The sequence below is a fragment of the Rhinopithecus bieti genome, unplaced genomic scaffold (genome assembly GCF_001698545.2).
Source record: "Rhinopithecus bieti isolate Rb0 unplaced genomic scaffold, ASM169854v2 scaffold_23529, whole genome shotgun sequence".
NCBI classification, from domain to species: domain Eukaryota; kingdom Metazoa; phylum Chordata; class Mammalia; order Primates; family Cercopithecidae; genus Rhinopithecus; species Rhinopithecus bieti.
Genome location: NW_016810813.1, coordinates 398,242 through 414,406, shown reverse-complemented (window position 1 = coordinate 414,406; position 16,165 = coordinate 398,242). Strand labels below are relative to the sequence as shown.

The 16,165-nt window shown below is 45.1% G+C and overlaps 1 protein-coding gene and 1 pseudogene across 1 annotated transcript in view; both read left to right on the top strand.

Annotated features, from left to right (window-relative positions):
* Positions 1-507: 507 nt before the first annotated feature.
* Positions 508-969, top strand: LOC108542695 (60S ribosomal protein L29 pseudogene; annotated as a pseudogene).
* A 7,701-nt stretch (positions 970-8,670) lies between these two features.
* The window catches only part of DHX8 (DEAH-box helicase 8), a 48,298-nt gene continuing 40,803 nt past the window's right edge, over positions 8,671-16,165 (top strand). Inside the window, 4 exon segments of the mRNA XM_017892803.1 lie at positions 8,671-8,957; positions 14,420-14,505; positions 15,361-15,433; positions 16,125-16,157. Of these exon segments, the coding sequence (XP_017748292.1) occupies positions 8,810-8,957; positions 14,420-14,505; positions 15,361-15,433; positions 16,125-16,157 (340 nt within the window). The 5' untranslated portion in view covers positions 8,671-8,809.

Here is a 16,165-nt window from a genome sequence, read left to right as displayed (position 1 = left end):
AGTCTAAGCCAGGAGGAGATATGAGTGAAATGGAAGAGTGCTGATAACTGGAGAGAAGAGCGTAGATGAATGACTTAGAGACACCATGAAATGTTCAGTGGTGGGCTGGGCGCAGTGGCTCACACCTATAATAATCCCAGCACTTTGAGAGGTCGAGGCGGGCCGATTACCTGAGGTCGGATTACCTGAGGTCAGGAGTTTGAGACCAGTCTGACAAACATGGAGAAGCCCCGTCTCTACTAAAAAAAATACAAAATTAGCCGGGCGTGGTGGCACATGCCTGTAATCCCAGCTACTTGGGAGGCTGAGGCAGGAGAATCGCTTGAACCTGGGAGGCAGAGGTTGCGGTGAGCCGAGATCGTGCCATTGCACTCCAGCCTGGGCAACAAGAGCTAAAAACACTTCGTCTCAATAAAAAAAGAGAGAGAGAGAAATGTTCAGTGGTGGAGAAAAAGAAGAATACTTCCAGTTCTAGATGCTTTGGGAGCCACAGCTTAAGGTGCCGACATGGCCAAGTCCAAGAACCACAGCACACACAACCAGTCCCAAAAAAGGCACAGAAATGGTATCAAGAAACCCCAATCACAAAGATATGAATCTCTTAAGGGGATGGACCCCAAGTTCCCGAGGAACATGTGCTTTGCCAAGAAGCAAAACAAAAGGGGCCTAAAGAAGATACAGGCCAACAGTGACAAGGTCATAAGTGCATGTGCTGAGGCGATCAAGGCCCTTGTAAAGCCCAAGGAGGTTAAGCCCAAGATCCCAAAGGGTGTCAGCTGCAAGCTCGATCGGCTTGCCTACATTGCCTACCCCAAGCTTGGGAAGCGGGCTTGTGCCCACATTGCCAAAGGGCTCAGGCTGTGCTGGCCAAAGGCCAAGGCCAAGGATCAAACCAAGGCCCAGGCTGCAGCTCCAGCTTCAGTTCAAGCTCAGGCTCCCAAAGGTGCCCAGGCCCCTACAAAGACTTAGATATTTCTGTCTGCCAATATGAGGACAGAAGGACTGGTGTGATCCCCGCTGGGCTACCATCTACATGGGGCTGGGGTCCTCCTGTGCTATTTGTACAAATAAACCTGAGACAGGAAAAATAAAAAGAAAAGAAAAAGAAGAATAAGTTGGGTCAGAGGGAATTTCATAGAATAAGATTTAGAAGTCGAGCCACTTTAAATAATGATAGAATCTAATGTGTGGGTAGGATTATATTATCTCTTAAACCCTTTCCAACTCTAAAACTCTATGAGAAATATGAGTGAGTGAATACTGCACTTACATCCAAATTTCCAAGTGGCTGACAGTGTGACCCCAATTGATCCTTGTTACATGTGAAGTCCCATCAAGTCCAAGTCCATGGGAACAGACTTGGACTATTTTAGGAATTTCTGCATGTGTTCAATGATAAGGATAATCAATCACTATTGGACCTCTATGTCTTTCAAAAAAAAATTTTTTTTTTTTTTGAGACAGGATCTCACTCTGTTACCCAGGCTGGAGGCAGTGGTGACATCATAGCTCTCTGCAGCCTCAAACTCCTGGCTCAACCAATTCTCCAGCCTCAGCCTCCTAAATAGCTGGAACTACAGACTTGAGCCACATGCCCAGCTAATTTTTAATTTTTTTGTAGAGATGGGGGTTCTTACTATGTTGCCCAACCTGGTCTTGAACTCCTGGCCTCGAGGGATCCTCCTGCCTCAGCCTCCCAAAGTGCTAAGAATGGCCGGGTGTGGTGGTTCATACCTGTAATCCCACCACTTTGGGAGGCCAAGGTGGTTGGATCCCTTAAGCCCAGGAGTTTGAGACTAGCCTGGGCAACATGGACTCTATCTCTACAGAAATTACAAAAATTAGCTGGGCATGGTGGCCCATGCCTGTAGTCCCAATTACTCAGGAGTCTGAGGGAGGAGGATTGCTTGAGCCCGGGAGGTTGAGGTTGCAGTGAGCCATGATTGTGCCACTGCACTCCAGCCTGAGACAGAGCAAGACTCTGTCTCTAAATAAATAAATAAATAAATAAATCAAAGTGCTGGAATTACAGACATGAGCCACCATGCCCAGCAAAACTTTTAATATAAATTCTAGTCTCACCAGTATTTGAGAGTAGACTATGGAAGTTAGGTAAGATCAGAGTCTGTGTCATGTAAAAGCAAATGTATGACAAAGAAGAAAAAAAAATCTTTGCTTCACATGTATCCATGTGATAGAGGTTTATCCTCACTTCCCCCTTTCCCCTCCCTCAGTCAATTTGCAATAATAATAATAATAATAATAAAAGGTAAAATGACAATGTCGTGGAACAAATTACTTTGTTTGAAAGACGGAACTGCAGGTTGGTGTTTATGGGAGGACTCAGACTTGGCATGGTATTGTGAGGCAAAGAGGATGCTTGTTAGGAACTTGTGATCATTATTGAACCGGGCAGGGGAACCTGGGCCCCTGAACTCTGTCTCTTTATACTGCATTTTGAAAGCAGCGCTTGGCTTTCTAATTGCCCCATATGCTGGTTTTATTTGGTGGCTCAGCTGGGTGGAGTGAACTCTGGGAAGAGATGCATTCATTTTTAGTTACCTCGCCAGATTTCTAATTTTCACTCTGGAGGCATAAATCACCATAAATTACTGTAATCCCAAGACGAAGGGGCTGCTATTCTGGCACAAGGGCAGCAGCTATTGGTACCGCCAAAGCTGTTCTACCTGAGAGCTGGGGAAAGAGTTGCATATGGCTGGTTCTGCCAGGACACTCTTAGATCTGGGTGGAGGGTGTGCTGGGAACCCATTCTCCTTTACCTGGGAGAAATGGGGATCCTGGAGGAGCAGCTTCTTCTGTGTTAGTGGCAAGCCTGTGGCTTAAGACAGAGCTTTGGTCCTGGGCTCACTGCACAGCCCACACTGCACAGCTGTTGACATGTTTGACTTGCAAACAGAACGTCAATAGAACTTCAGTTCCTCTTCTCTCATCTTTTCCCATCAACTCATTACTTGGTTTGGCTTGGTTTTTGTTTTTGCATTTCTCCTGAGGAAATCCTTATTAATTTCTGAAGAAATTACCTCAGACAGAAACCAGAGGCTACAAAAATCCCTTGTCCCCTGGAGCAGAGGCTAAATATCATTAGGGAGGGAGAAAAAAAACCAAAAAAAAACAAACCCAGTGTAACTTGTCACTTTGTCATTCATACTCATAATATTGATTAAAATTATTTTCTTTGGCCTCCCAAAGTGCTGGGATTGCAGGTATGAGCCACCATGCCTGGCCAATGTTTTTTTTTTTTTGGAGACGGAGTCTTGCTCCATCACCCAGGCTGGACAGGCTGGAGGACAGTGATATGATCTTGGCTCACTGCAACCTAGGACTCATGGGTTCAAGCAATTCTCCTGCCTCAGCTTCCCAAGTAGCTGGGATTACAGGTGCACACCACCATGCCCAGCTAATTTTTGTATTTTTAGTAGAGACAAGGTTTCACCATGTTTGGCCAGGCTTATCTTGAACTCCTGACCTCAAGTGATCCACCCGCCTCAGCCTCCCAAAGTGCTGGGATTACAGGCGTGCGCTCAGCCTGTTTTTTGTTTTTTGTTTTTTTTTTGGAGACAGAGTCTCATTCTGTCGCCTAGGCTGGAGTGCAGTGGCATGATCTCAGCTCACTGCAAACTCCACCTCTCAGGTTCAAGGGATTCTCCTGCCTTCTTAGCCTCCTGAGTAGCTGGGATTCCAGACGCCCACCATCACGCCTGGCTAATATTGGTATTTTAAAGTAGAGACTTGGTTTCACCAGGTTAGCCAGGTTGGTCTTGAACGCCTGACCTCAGGTGATCCGCCTGCCTTGGCCTCCTAAAGCGTTGAGATTACAGGGGTGAGCCACCGTGCCTGGCCCAATGTTTCTCTTTTTAAATAAAATAAACATAAACTAAGTATAAAAAACACCAACTAGATCTGAATCAAGGTCGCTTAAAAGATGAATAACTGGCTCGGTGGCTCATGCCTGTAATCCCAGCACTTTGGGAGTCTGAGGCAGGGGGATCACAAGGTCAGGAGATCAAGACCATCCTGGCTAACATGGGAAACCCCGTCTCTACTAAAAATACAAAAAATTAGCCGAGCGTGGTGGCAGGCACCTGTAATCCCAGCTACTCGGGAGGCTGAGGCAGGAGAATAGGATTTTTTTCCTAGTGAACCCGGGAGGCGGAGCTTGCAGTGAGCCGAGATCATGCCACTGCACTCCAGCCTAGGTGACAGAGCGAGACACCATCTGAAAGAAAAGAAAGAAAGGAAAAGAAAAGAAAGAAAGGAAAGGAAAGGAAAAGGAGGGGAGGGGACGGGAGGGGCAGGGGAGGGGGGCGGAGGGTAGGGGGGGGAGGGAGAGAGGGAAAGGGGAGGGGAGGGGGAAGGGGAGGGAGGGGAGGGAGGGAGGGGAGGGGAGGGGAAAAAGGGGGAGGGGAGGTGGAGGGGCAGGGAAAGGAAAGGAAAGGAAAGGAAAGGAAAAGGAAAGGAAAGGAAGGAGGGAGGAAGGAAAGAAAGAAAGATGAATAACTAATAAATAAATATGAAAAAATTCCTTACCATTTCCACAGAAGGTGGAGCGGCCGAGATGGGGGAATAACATTTTCTTGACAAGTTCACATCATAATGGTGTCCGGGTACCTGCCTTTGTGTTTGTGTTTGTGTTTGCCTGACATTTTAAAGAGTCTTAAAACGCAAAAGAAAGGGGAAACCTGAATAAAAAAAAAAAAAAAAAAAAAAAAATCTGCTTAGGAGGAACACTTTTTTTTCCCCTCTAATAGTATAAAGCTTTGGAGAATTTAGAATCTAAAGCATCTGTTATTGCTGATGGCAGGTTGATGGCCTAAGAAGAGAGGGAATTATAGGTCAGGAATGTTTTGCGCAAAAGTGAGGCTGCGCTTGGGCATTAGAAAATAAGGCAGACAAATAACAGATTGCAACAGGATAAACTGCCCTGTGAAGTGGACTTGCCCCCCAGTCCCAACCTGCCTGCCCTCAGATGACGGGAAACAGACCAGCTTTTCTTTTTTTTCTGTCTTCCAATCACCTGCCCTCATGCTTAGGCAGCAGAGATCTAAGTTATAAACACAGCTCTGCCAGGAGATCCCTTGGCTGAGAATGGCATTTAGAGTATTCTAGTTCTTCCTTGATGTTTTTCACTTTCAGACCTCCTATCCTTTTTAGAACCTGCCACAGGGCCTGGTCACAAGGTTGATGTTTAATACAAATTCAATAAGTTGGTCCAAATTTGGAGATGAATTCTGGGGAAAAGTCAAACAGTGAAAAATAAGGAATTTTACTTTCTCTGGGGCTCCCAGGCTCTCTGGTTGGGTCAGGGCCCAAGTGGAGCAGGGAAGAAGGGGCCACTCTTTCTGAAGTCTCCCTGCGTGAATGAAAATAACAGTTGAGTGGCAGTCACACACTTAGAAGCAAATCATTCTGATTTTGTCTTCTAGAGCAGAGATGTCTCCCCTAAGATCCATTTTACCCCAGCAGAAAAAGCCAGGGTTGTCTGGGTTGTAGCAACACTGTTTTGGCAGAAAGCCCTATGATTTTTCTCACAAACTTCCCTAAGGATGCTATCTTTCAGCTACACATACTTAGATTATTTCTTTTCCCTCACCAACTCAATCTTATGTTGCTAAGGGGTTCAGTACTTTCTCTCTGCTTCTTAACTCGTCCCAACCCCCAAGTTATTTCCCAAATTCCAGCAGCTGGGACCAGTCTCTGGGACAGAGCAGAAATAATATGGAAATTGGGGGTAGGGTTAAACACATCTATCAGTCTAGGAACAGGCAGAAAAGCAACACCCCCATGACTATAAGTTTGGTAGTGGGCAACAATTTCTTATCCATCATGGGTGGTGGTGTGGGTAGTAACTAAGCATAAGTTATTTGAAGAGGTGAATTGTTTACTGGGCTATTAAAGGGTCACATGGAGGCTGTCCAAGGAAAGTCATACAATAATAATGGAAATTTATTATTTTATTTTTTTGAAACAGAGTATCACTCTGTCACCCAGGCTGGAGTGCAGTGGCGTGATCTTGGCTCACTGCAACCTCCGCCTCCTGGGTTCAAGCGATTCTCCTGCCTCAGCCTCCCGAATAGTTGGGAATACAGCTGTGCACCACCACGCCCGGCTAATTTTTTGTATTTTTAGTAGAGACGGCATTTCACCATGTTGGCCAGACTGGTCTCGAACTCCTGACCTCAGGTGATCCGCCTGCTTCAGCCTCCCAAAGTGCTGGGATTACAGGTGTGAGCCACTGCACCCGGCCTAATAATGAAAATTAACTGTATCTGATATTATGTTGAAAACTATTCTATCCAAAGGACAGTTAGGATACATTTACTTTTGCTCTGCGTTCGATTCACGGTCTCTTATGGGGAGGAACAGTAGGAGGATTCCATGTGCATCTGTGTTTGGGCTGTCAAGTTATCTGTATCTACATAATTGTTTTCCTTTGGCTTCAAAGAAATTTTTGGTGTTGCAAGAAATATGTATATTGCACAAAAACTGTCACTTCTTAAAATGTGCAGTTAATGGCATATGTAAATAAAATGTAATGTTTTGCTGTTAATATTTACTATGATATATATGTTCAATAATTCCCAATTACAACATTTACTATTAATTAATTCTAGTATTTATTGCTACTACTGCTATTACATGTTATGGTTCCATAGCCCCTTTTCTGCTAGAGCTTTAAAAACAAAACAAACTCCCTATCTGTTCCTCCTTCCGGTTAAATATTGGAGGAAAGCAGAATAGAAATATGAATTTTTAAAGGGAAGGAAGAACAGAGAATGAACACCAGATAGATAAGCCCTTGAAATCGTAACTCCAAGCTGGCAAATTGAGCACATTGGATCAAGTGCAGAGTTTTCCATTCTATTCACAGGGAAAAAGAAGAAGCGAAATGGGGAGGAGTAGGAAGAACTCAGAGGGTACAGTAGTGATTCCTTAGGAACCTGGAAACATGGAGCTCCTGGAGGCAGTGAGAACAACTGCTGGGTTTTCTCTGCCTGTCATTTTCAGTCCATGATGAGATGTTCAAGAAACAGAGTCCAAAGGTACATCAGTGTAAAAATGTTGCTAAAGTGAAAAGTAGGAGACCGATTTCCTCCTTTTGATTGATTGGAGACCCATTCACTTTAGGGTGCTTCTGTTTCCTTACTCATCACACAAAGCACTGGAGTGTGGGAAAAATCCCCATCCCACTTTAAGGTTGCCACAAAGGTAAAAAGGACCTGAAGCAGAAGTTGGGAGACCTAAGCTTATGACCTTGGATTTACAGCACAGCTGATATTTGGGGGAATAAGGTTTGTTGTTGTTTTGTGTGTGTGTGTGTTTTGTTTGTTTGAGATGGAGTCTCACTCTGTCCCCCAGGCTAGAGTGCAGTGGCGAGATCTCGGCACAATGCAACATCCACCTCCCGGGTTCAAGCGATTCTCCCGCCTCAGCCTCCCTAGTAGCTGGGACTACAGGCACATACCACCACGCCCAACTAATTTTTGTATTTTTAGTACAGACGGGGTTTCACCATGTTGGCCAGGATGGTTTCTAACTCCTGACCTCAAGTGATCTGCCCATCTCGGCCTCCCAAAGTGCTGGGATTACAGGGATGAGCCACAGCGCCCAGCACCTCAGGGAATAAGTTCTGAGAGGACTCAGGAAAACTGGGGATTGAAACGCAGGTTTTCACGAGAGTGGAGGCAGCTGGCTCTGTGGGTTCCCAGACTAAGGAGATCTGTGCTTGACAGACCAGAGACCAGCTCTATTGTGACCATCGTCTCAGCCTTGACTTTTTTTTTTTTTTTCTTGAGACAGAGTTTCACTCTGTCACCCATGCTGGAGTGCAGTGGTGCAAACTCAGATCACATCAACCTCTGCCTCCTGAGTTCAAGCGATTCTCGTGCCTCAGCCTCCGGAGTAGCTGGGACTACAGGCGCCCGCCACCACCACGCCCGGCTAAGTTTTCTATTTTTAGTAGAGATGGAGTTTCGCCACGTTGGCCAGGCTGGTCTGGAACTCCTGACCTCAAGTGATCCACCAACCTCGGCCTCCCAAACTGTGGCATTACAGGCGTGAGCCACTGCACCCGGCCTAGCCTTGTTATATGTACAGTAACTGCCATTTGCGGTGTGCCTACTCTGTGTCACACTCCTTGCAGTTATTCCATTTAGGGTAGAACAACATTATTCTAGTTTACAGATGAGAAAACTAAGGCCCCAGAAATTGATTTGCCCAAGCATCCAGCTGGCAGTGGAAGTGCCAGTTTCCTCCTGTGTAAAACGAGAGAAGTCAATCTACTGCCTACTGGCTTGTCAAGGGTCGCTTGAGATCGGACGACAGGAACCACAAAGAAGTGAGGCCGGGAATTTGCAGATCCACAGTAAAGCAAGTTTGTCTTTTTCCAGACGTGCATTAAGATTCCTTTTTCAAGTGTTCTACAGCGCAGGCGCAGGCTGTTTTGCGGTTTCCTCCCGGCTTCTCTTCTGCAGGCCGGGGTCGCCCTCTGCCGACCCAGGGTGGGAGGGCGCTGAGTGAACGTTTCCGGGCCTGAGAGCGGGCGGAGATTTTTCTCGCCTGTAGAGGGCGCAGGTCGGCGTGCAGAGTAACCCACTCTAGCTGTCCCTTCTCTAAGCACTTCCTGTCTGTTCTCTATGATCCATCCAGTTGTGACTTGATTCGTTCCTCAAATTTTCAATTTACCGTAAACAAAGGGGACGCGCACTGACCCGGAAGTGAAAGCTGGAACCCGGCCGGAGTAGCTCTGATCGCCGGCTGTGAGAAAGGAGGTCCTAGTCAAGCTGTAGCCATGGCTGTGGCTGTAGCCATGGCGGGAGCTATAATCGGGTCGGAGCCAGGCCCCGCGGAAGAACTTGCCAAACTCGAGTACCTGTCTTTGGTGTCAAAGGTTTGCACTGAGCTGGACAATCACTTGGGGATCAACGACAAGGACCTTGGTGAGCCCAGGGAGGTCCATGTGGCCTCAGTTTGGGATTGAGGGAAGCGGAAGGAGAAAGGTGGTTGGTGGACAGAAAGTATGTTCGTATGAGTCTGTATCTCTCTGTCGCAGACACCCGGGCCCAGGGTACCCGCTGCCGTGGCCTCGACTTGAGAGACCTCGAGAAACTTTAGAAACTTTCCCAGAGCTGTCAGTGAAGCCCGGGGCGATCATCTCTGCTTGATTGTTTTTTGTGGTTTTTTTTCCAGCCTCAATTAAACACGTTTAACAACAACAGCATCAGGTGCTGCGATGACGATGATGATGGCTGACGTTTATTGGGTGCTCACTGTGTGCTAGATGCGATGCTCAGCGCTTTATTGACATATATCTTATTTGGTCTTCACGCCACTCTGTGACATAGCAGTCGGCATCTGTGCTTTTAACTGTGTTCTTTGACCATTAATTCTGTACTCTTTTTTGAGACAGGGCCTCGCTCTGTCGCCCAGGCTGGAGTGCAGTGGCACGATCTCGGCTCACTGCAGCCTCCACCTCCTGGGCTCAAGCAATCCTCCCACCTCAGCCTCCCGAGTAGCTGGGACTACGGGCACGCGCCACCAAGCTCACTAATTTTTAAATTTTTTGTAGAGACGGGGGTCTCACTGTATTGCTCAAGCTGGTCTCAAACTTCTGGGCTCTTGCCTCGGCCTCCCAAAGTGCTGGGATTACAGGAGTGAGCCATTGCGTCCTGTACTATGTCTTAAACACCAGTCACTAGATGTTTTGGGGCAAACTACATCTGGGGAACCCAAACTGAGGAATTAGAAAAGGCTAGGGTCCTAGAGCTAAGGCCATAGACAGATGAAGCCCTTATAAAGGTAAAGAGGATGGATGGGATGAAGGGCAACCAATGGAGGGATTGACCTTTGGTAAGTACAGCAATGCTTCCTCAGTTGTAACAGGAGCGAGGACAGAGAATGTAGTTGCAGATTCAGATGAGTTTAGAGATTGGTGGTAGGAAGATGAGTGAGAGAGTTTCAGCCCACTCTTCAGTTTTCTAAATGAAGATGAAATCATCAATTGGAGGGATGGAAGGGAAGGGGCCGGTGACAGGAGGGGTTAGGAAAGTTAGACGAGTGACCTTTGGTAAGATTCATAGTTTCTCTGAAGCTGTTTTTCACATCTGTGAAGTGGGACAATGTCTTCACAGGTCACCATGTAGCACTTAGGAAGATGCCCGAAAGTATGATGCCAGTATGTTTTTGTTTACTTTTTTCTCTTGTCTCCCAGGCAAGATGTGTCTGTCATATGTAATTTTTCTGTACTATTCTTCTCTTTCAGTTGATAATGAGGTGATAATTTCGTCAGTTTTGCTATCTTGTTAGTATGTTTCCTTTGTTCAGCAAATATTGAGCTGGGGACTAGGCATACCACAGAGAACGAGACAGATTTCTGCTTTCAGGGAGCTTACTTTTCTCTCTATTTTTGTTTTAACTCCTAATACCTTGGCCTTTTAGAGGAAACAAAAAAGTTATTGACATCTTCTAGTGTTTAATTGTTTTGATGTTCACTTCATTTATGTGCAAAAATAGGGCAAGGTATAAACTCCGTATTCTTTTAGTTTATATATAGCTAAAGATCTCAATTAATTTGCAGAAAACCCACAAATATGCTTTTTCTGTTAAATACAGAATTATAAAACCAGTAACATTAAAAGTTCTAACATTGGCCGGGTGCGGTAGCTCATGCCTGTAATCCCAGCACTTTGGAAGGCCAAGATAGGCCCATCACCTGAGGTCAGGAGTTTGAGACCAGCCTGGCCAACATGGTGAAAGCCCATTGCTACTAAAAAAAAAAAAAAATTACAAAAATTAGCTGGCCGTGGTGGCGGGTGCCTGTAATCCCAGTTACTCAGGAGGCTGAGAAAGGAGAATCGCTTGAACTCAGGAGACGGAGGTTGCAGTGAGCCGAAATCGCGTCACTGCACTCCAGCCTGGACGACAAGAGCAAGACTTTATCTCAAAAAAAAAAAAAAAAAAAAGTACTAATATTGGTTTAATGTGATAGACTGTTTTTTGTTGAAACTAAATTGGCAGAGTTGGGTTTAATAACAGAAAGGCATATATTTGCTTCTTTTATGTTTTGTTTGCTGACTTGATTCTTTTGCTTTTGACCCTGATGAATGACTTACTAATTTATGTATTTAATTTTTGGGGGAGTTGAGATAGTAGAGTTTCCGATGAATACTGGAAAACCTGCTAGACAAATTCTGAAAGAGCTGTAATACTGGATTATCATTTAAATTAGTGTTATTTTTACTGTTTTCACCAATGAATTTTTTTAAACTATGAATTAACTTTTTATAATGGATTCAGTTAATTTAATGATTCCCCTGTATAATTGTGAAAATTAAAAATACTGATTAATGGGACCAGGCACAGTGGCTCACACCTGTAATCCCAGCACTTTGGGAGGCCAAGGCAGGTGGATCACAAGGTCAGGAGTTCGAGACCAGAGCCTGACCAACATGGTAAAACCCTGTCTGTACTAAAAATACAAAAATTAGCTGGGCATGGTGGCGCACAGCTGTAATCCCAGCTACTCAGGAGGCTGAGGCAGGAGAATCGCTTGAACCTGGGTGGCAGAGGTTGCAGTGAGAGGATCGTGCCACTGCACTCCAGCCTGAGTGACAGAGCAAGACTCCGTCTCAAAAAAAAAGGCCGGGTGCGGTGGCTCAAGCCTGTATTCCCAGCACTTTGGGAGGCTGAGATGGGCGGATCACGAGGTCAGGAGATCAAGACCATCCTGGCTAACACGGTGAAACCCCGTCTCTACTAAAAAATATAAAAAACTAGCCGGGCGAGGTGGCGGGCGCCTGTAGTCCCAGCTACTTGGGAGGCTGAGGCAGGAGAATGGCATAAACCCAGGAGGCGGAGCTTGTAGTGAGCTGAGATCCGGCCACTGCACTCCAGCCTGGGCGACAGAGCGAGACTCCATCTCAAAAAAAAAAAAAACTAACTAATTAATGATGGCTGGCAGTGTGAATGTGCTGCTGACTGCTTTGGGAGGGGCTCTTTTGAGCACGACACGCCTAGCACCGTGGGACTTAGTTCTCCCTCCACTTTTCTTGAAAGAATGTGGGCTCCGAAGTTAGATTGCCTGGATTTTATTCCTAGCTCCCCCTGGTTATTATTGGGTAGGTCAGTGTCTCAAACTGTCAGCTTCCTCATTGTAAAACAGGACAATAATAGCACCTACTTGTGAGGGTTGTTTTGGGGATCATGAAGTAACCTATAAAAAGTACTTAGCATAGTGCCTGGCACATGGTAATGTTCAAAAAGTATTAACCATTGACAATGTTGCTAACTTATTATGCATAAGATGTGTTCATGTAGCCTGATGGCATTTGGCTTTCCCTTCATCAGAAAGATAGAGGCAGATTCCAAGATGGAAATTGTATGGTAGTACTACTTTATGAGTTAGTCATCTAGATCTTTCATGTTATTTATTCATTTACTTTTTTAGGATTAGTATTCAAATGAAAGCATTACAATTTTTTTTGTGGGTCTCATAGTATGAGGCTTATTATCTCAGTCTCCTCCTGAGTAGCTAGGACTACAGATGCACACCACCACCACCAGCTGATTTTTGTATTTTTTGTAGAAATGGGGTTTTGCCATGTTGCCCAGGATAGTCTTGATCTCCTGGGCTCAGGCAATCTGCCCACCACGACCTCCCAAAGTGCTGGGATTACAGGCATGAGCCACTGTCTGAAAGTCACTTAATTAGTAAATAGCTCTAATGTTAGAAGTTTCAAGAACTAAGCCGGGTACAGTGGCTCATGCCTGTAATCCCAGCACTTTGGGAGGCTGAGGCAGGAGGATTACCTGAGGTCAGGAGTTCAAGACCAGCCTGGCCAATGTGGTGAAACCCCACCTCTATTAAAAATACAAAAATTAGCCAGGCATGGTGGAGGGCACCTGTGATCCCAGATACTCGGGAGGCTGAGACAGAATTGCTAGCTGGGCATGGTGGCTCATGCCTGTAATCCCAGCACTTTGGGAGGCCGAGGCAGGCAAATCACAAGGTCAGGAATTTGAGACCAGCCTGGCCAATATGGTGAAATCCTCTCTGTACTAAAAATATAAAAATTAGCTGGGCGTGGTGGCGCACGCTTGTAGCCCCAGCTACTCAGGAGGCTGAGGCAGAAGAATCACTTGAACTCAGGAGGCAGAGGTTGCAGTGAGCCAGGATCATGCCATTCCACTCCATCCTGAGTGACAGAGCGCAACTCCCTCTCAAAAGAAAAAAAAAAAAAAGAAGTTTCAAGAACTAGTCAGGTATGCCGGGCGCAGTGTCTTATGCCTCTAATCCCAGCACTTTGGGAGGCTGAGGTGGGCAGATCACAAGGCCAGGAGATCGAGACCATCCTAGCTAACATGGTGAACCCCTGTCTCTACTGAAAATACAAAAAATTAGCTGAGCGTGGTGGCGGGCACCTGTAGTCCCAGCTACTCAGGAGGCTGAGGCAGGAGAATGGCGTGAACCCGGGAGGCACAGGTTACAGTGAGCCGAGATCGTGCCACTGCACTCCAGCCTGGGCGACGAAGCAAGACTCTTATCTCAAAAAAAAAAAAAAAAAAAAAAGAACTAGGCAGATTCGTGCAAAAAAATTTGGGGGAAAAGTAAGTCTTTCATCAATGTGGAGATTGCACCACCCAGCAGCTACCTGCTGTCATATACAGATTGGGTCTGTCCTTCTGTTGTGTGCCTCTTTGTGTCTGCACAGGCTCGTGCTTTTTATTGTCCCTTTCGAGTCTAGTCTAGGTGGCAGCGTGCCCAGGTAGTAGTTTTGTGAGAAGAGGGTACCATGATGTGGGGCAAATAGGTCTTCCTAGTTTAAATGCACTCCAGGGCTACATTGAGCCATTTTGTAGTCATGTCTTCCTTTCATTTGTGTAAATTCACTAGAACATGCGTGGATAATTTCAGCAATCTAGATTTTCTCTCTTGTTTTCTTTTTTGTTTTGTTTTGCTTTTGTTTTTTGTGTTTTTGAGACGGAGTCTCACTCTGTTACCCAGGCTGGAGTGCAGTGGCACAATCCCGGCTCACTGCAACCTCTGCCTCCTAGGTTCAAGTGATTCTCCTGCCCCAGCCTCCCAAGTAGCTGGGATTACAGGCGCCCGCCACCACACCCAGCTAATTTTTGTATTTTTAGTAGAGACGGGGTTTCACTGTGTTAGCCAGGCTCATCTCGAACTCCTGATCTCAAGTGATCCACCCGCCTTGGCCTCCCAGAGTGTTGGGATTACAGGCATGGGCCACTGCACCTGGCCAGATTTTCTCTCTTTACCCTTATCAGATGGTGGTCTTTGTTTTTTATGACTGTTGGATAACCTAATTAGTTTTGTTTTTACCATACTTAAAACTGATTTCTTGCTCATGTCTCTTCTTTTCTGAATTCTGTTTCTTATTTGCAGCTGAATTTGTGATCAGTCTTGCTGAGAAAAATACCACCTTTGATACTTTTAAGGCTTCCCTCGTCAAAAATGGTGCAGAATTTACGGTATGTATATCTGGAGAAGACAATCTGTAGATATTAATCTTTTAATTTACAGTTTTTTTTTTTGAGATGGAGACTTGCTGTGTTGCCCAGGCTGGAGTGCAGTGGTGTGATCTCAGCTCACTGCAACCTCCGTCTCCCAGGTTCATACCATTCTTTTGCCTCAGCCTCCCAAGTAGCTGGGACTGCAGGCGCTCACCACTATGCCCGGCTAATTTTTTGTATTTTTAGTAGAGAAGGGGTTTCACCATGTTAGCCAGGATGGTCTTGATCTCCTGACCTCGTGATCCGCCCATCTCGGCCTCCCAAAGTGCTGGGATTACATAATTTATGTTTTAATGTCACTATTGAATTTACATTTTGATAGGATTTAATATAGGAGTTTGATATAGAAAGGAGACAATTTTATACGTATCAATTAAATAAGCATTAAGTGTGTGATGTTTTCATGCCGTTAGGTAGTGGTGATGTAACCAGATTTTCTGTCATACCTCTCTAGGAAAACAGGGCAGGATTTTCATCATTAAGTTTTTGTAGGTATTTACATTCTTGTTCTGTAAGTCAGGAAGTTGGAAACGAGTTTTGGGGGTAGTTCTAAACCTTGTGAAATAAAATGGTTGCAGGGAGCCTAATAACTTTTCTCCCCAAAGAGTCCTAAGTATCGGCTTTCTCTGAAGCTGCTATACTGGGTTCGTGCTACACCAGGTTGATACTCTATGTTTCATTTATTCCAATTAGCTAAATTCAAGTGCGTAACCACCCTTCTCTAAAGGACGTTCTTTGCCTTTTCCTTTTTCGAAGTGTATTTAAGCACTGGTACAGGAGCTGACCATTTTTGTTCTATGTTTCTTTTCAAAGGATTCTCTTATTAGTAACTTGCTGCGTCTCATACAAACCATGCGGCCTCCAGCGAAGCCTTCCACTAGCAAAGGTAAGCAGAGCTTCCAGCTAAGCTTAGCTTCTAGAATGGTGTAGATTTTGAACATCCTGTAAATTGCATTTGTTTTCCTCTCAGCAGTTGCTGAGCAAGTAAATGTTCCAGTAAGATTTTTCATATGGGCTGGGCGTAGTGGCTCACTGCTGGAATCCCAGCACTCTGGGAGGCCAAGGTGGGAGGATCTCTAGAGCCCAGGAGTTTTAGACTAGCCTGGGCAACATAGAGAGACCTCATCTCTACAAAAAAATTTTAAAAATTAGCCAGGCATGATGGCGTGCCTCTGTAGTTCCAGCTACTTGGGAGGCTAAGGAAGGAGTGTTGCTTGAGTCCAAAAGGGTGAAGCTGCAGTGAGCCATAGTTGCACCACTGTACTTCAGCCTGAATGACAGGTTTTTTCCCCGTTTCAAGGGGAAAAAAAGTTTCAAAGACTTAAAATCAAAAAGATAAGACATAACCAAATGAGTATTGCTGCACTCCTCTCTCTGCTACATTTTGAGATAGTTTGTGATCAATGTATTTAGAAAATTAAATTACATTTGTAGTAACAGGTACAATTAATATATAGCAAAATGCCATGTTCTGTTTCGGTTTGATACAAATCTAATGTTGAAGTTATTTTGTTAATCATTAATAATATTAAATATATCTTTTTTTTTAACCCCTTCATGCTCTTTAATGAAACAAGATCCAGTTGTTAAACCTAAAACAGAAAAGAAAACTGAAGGA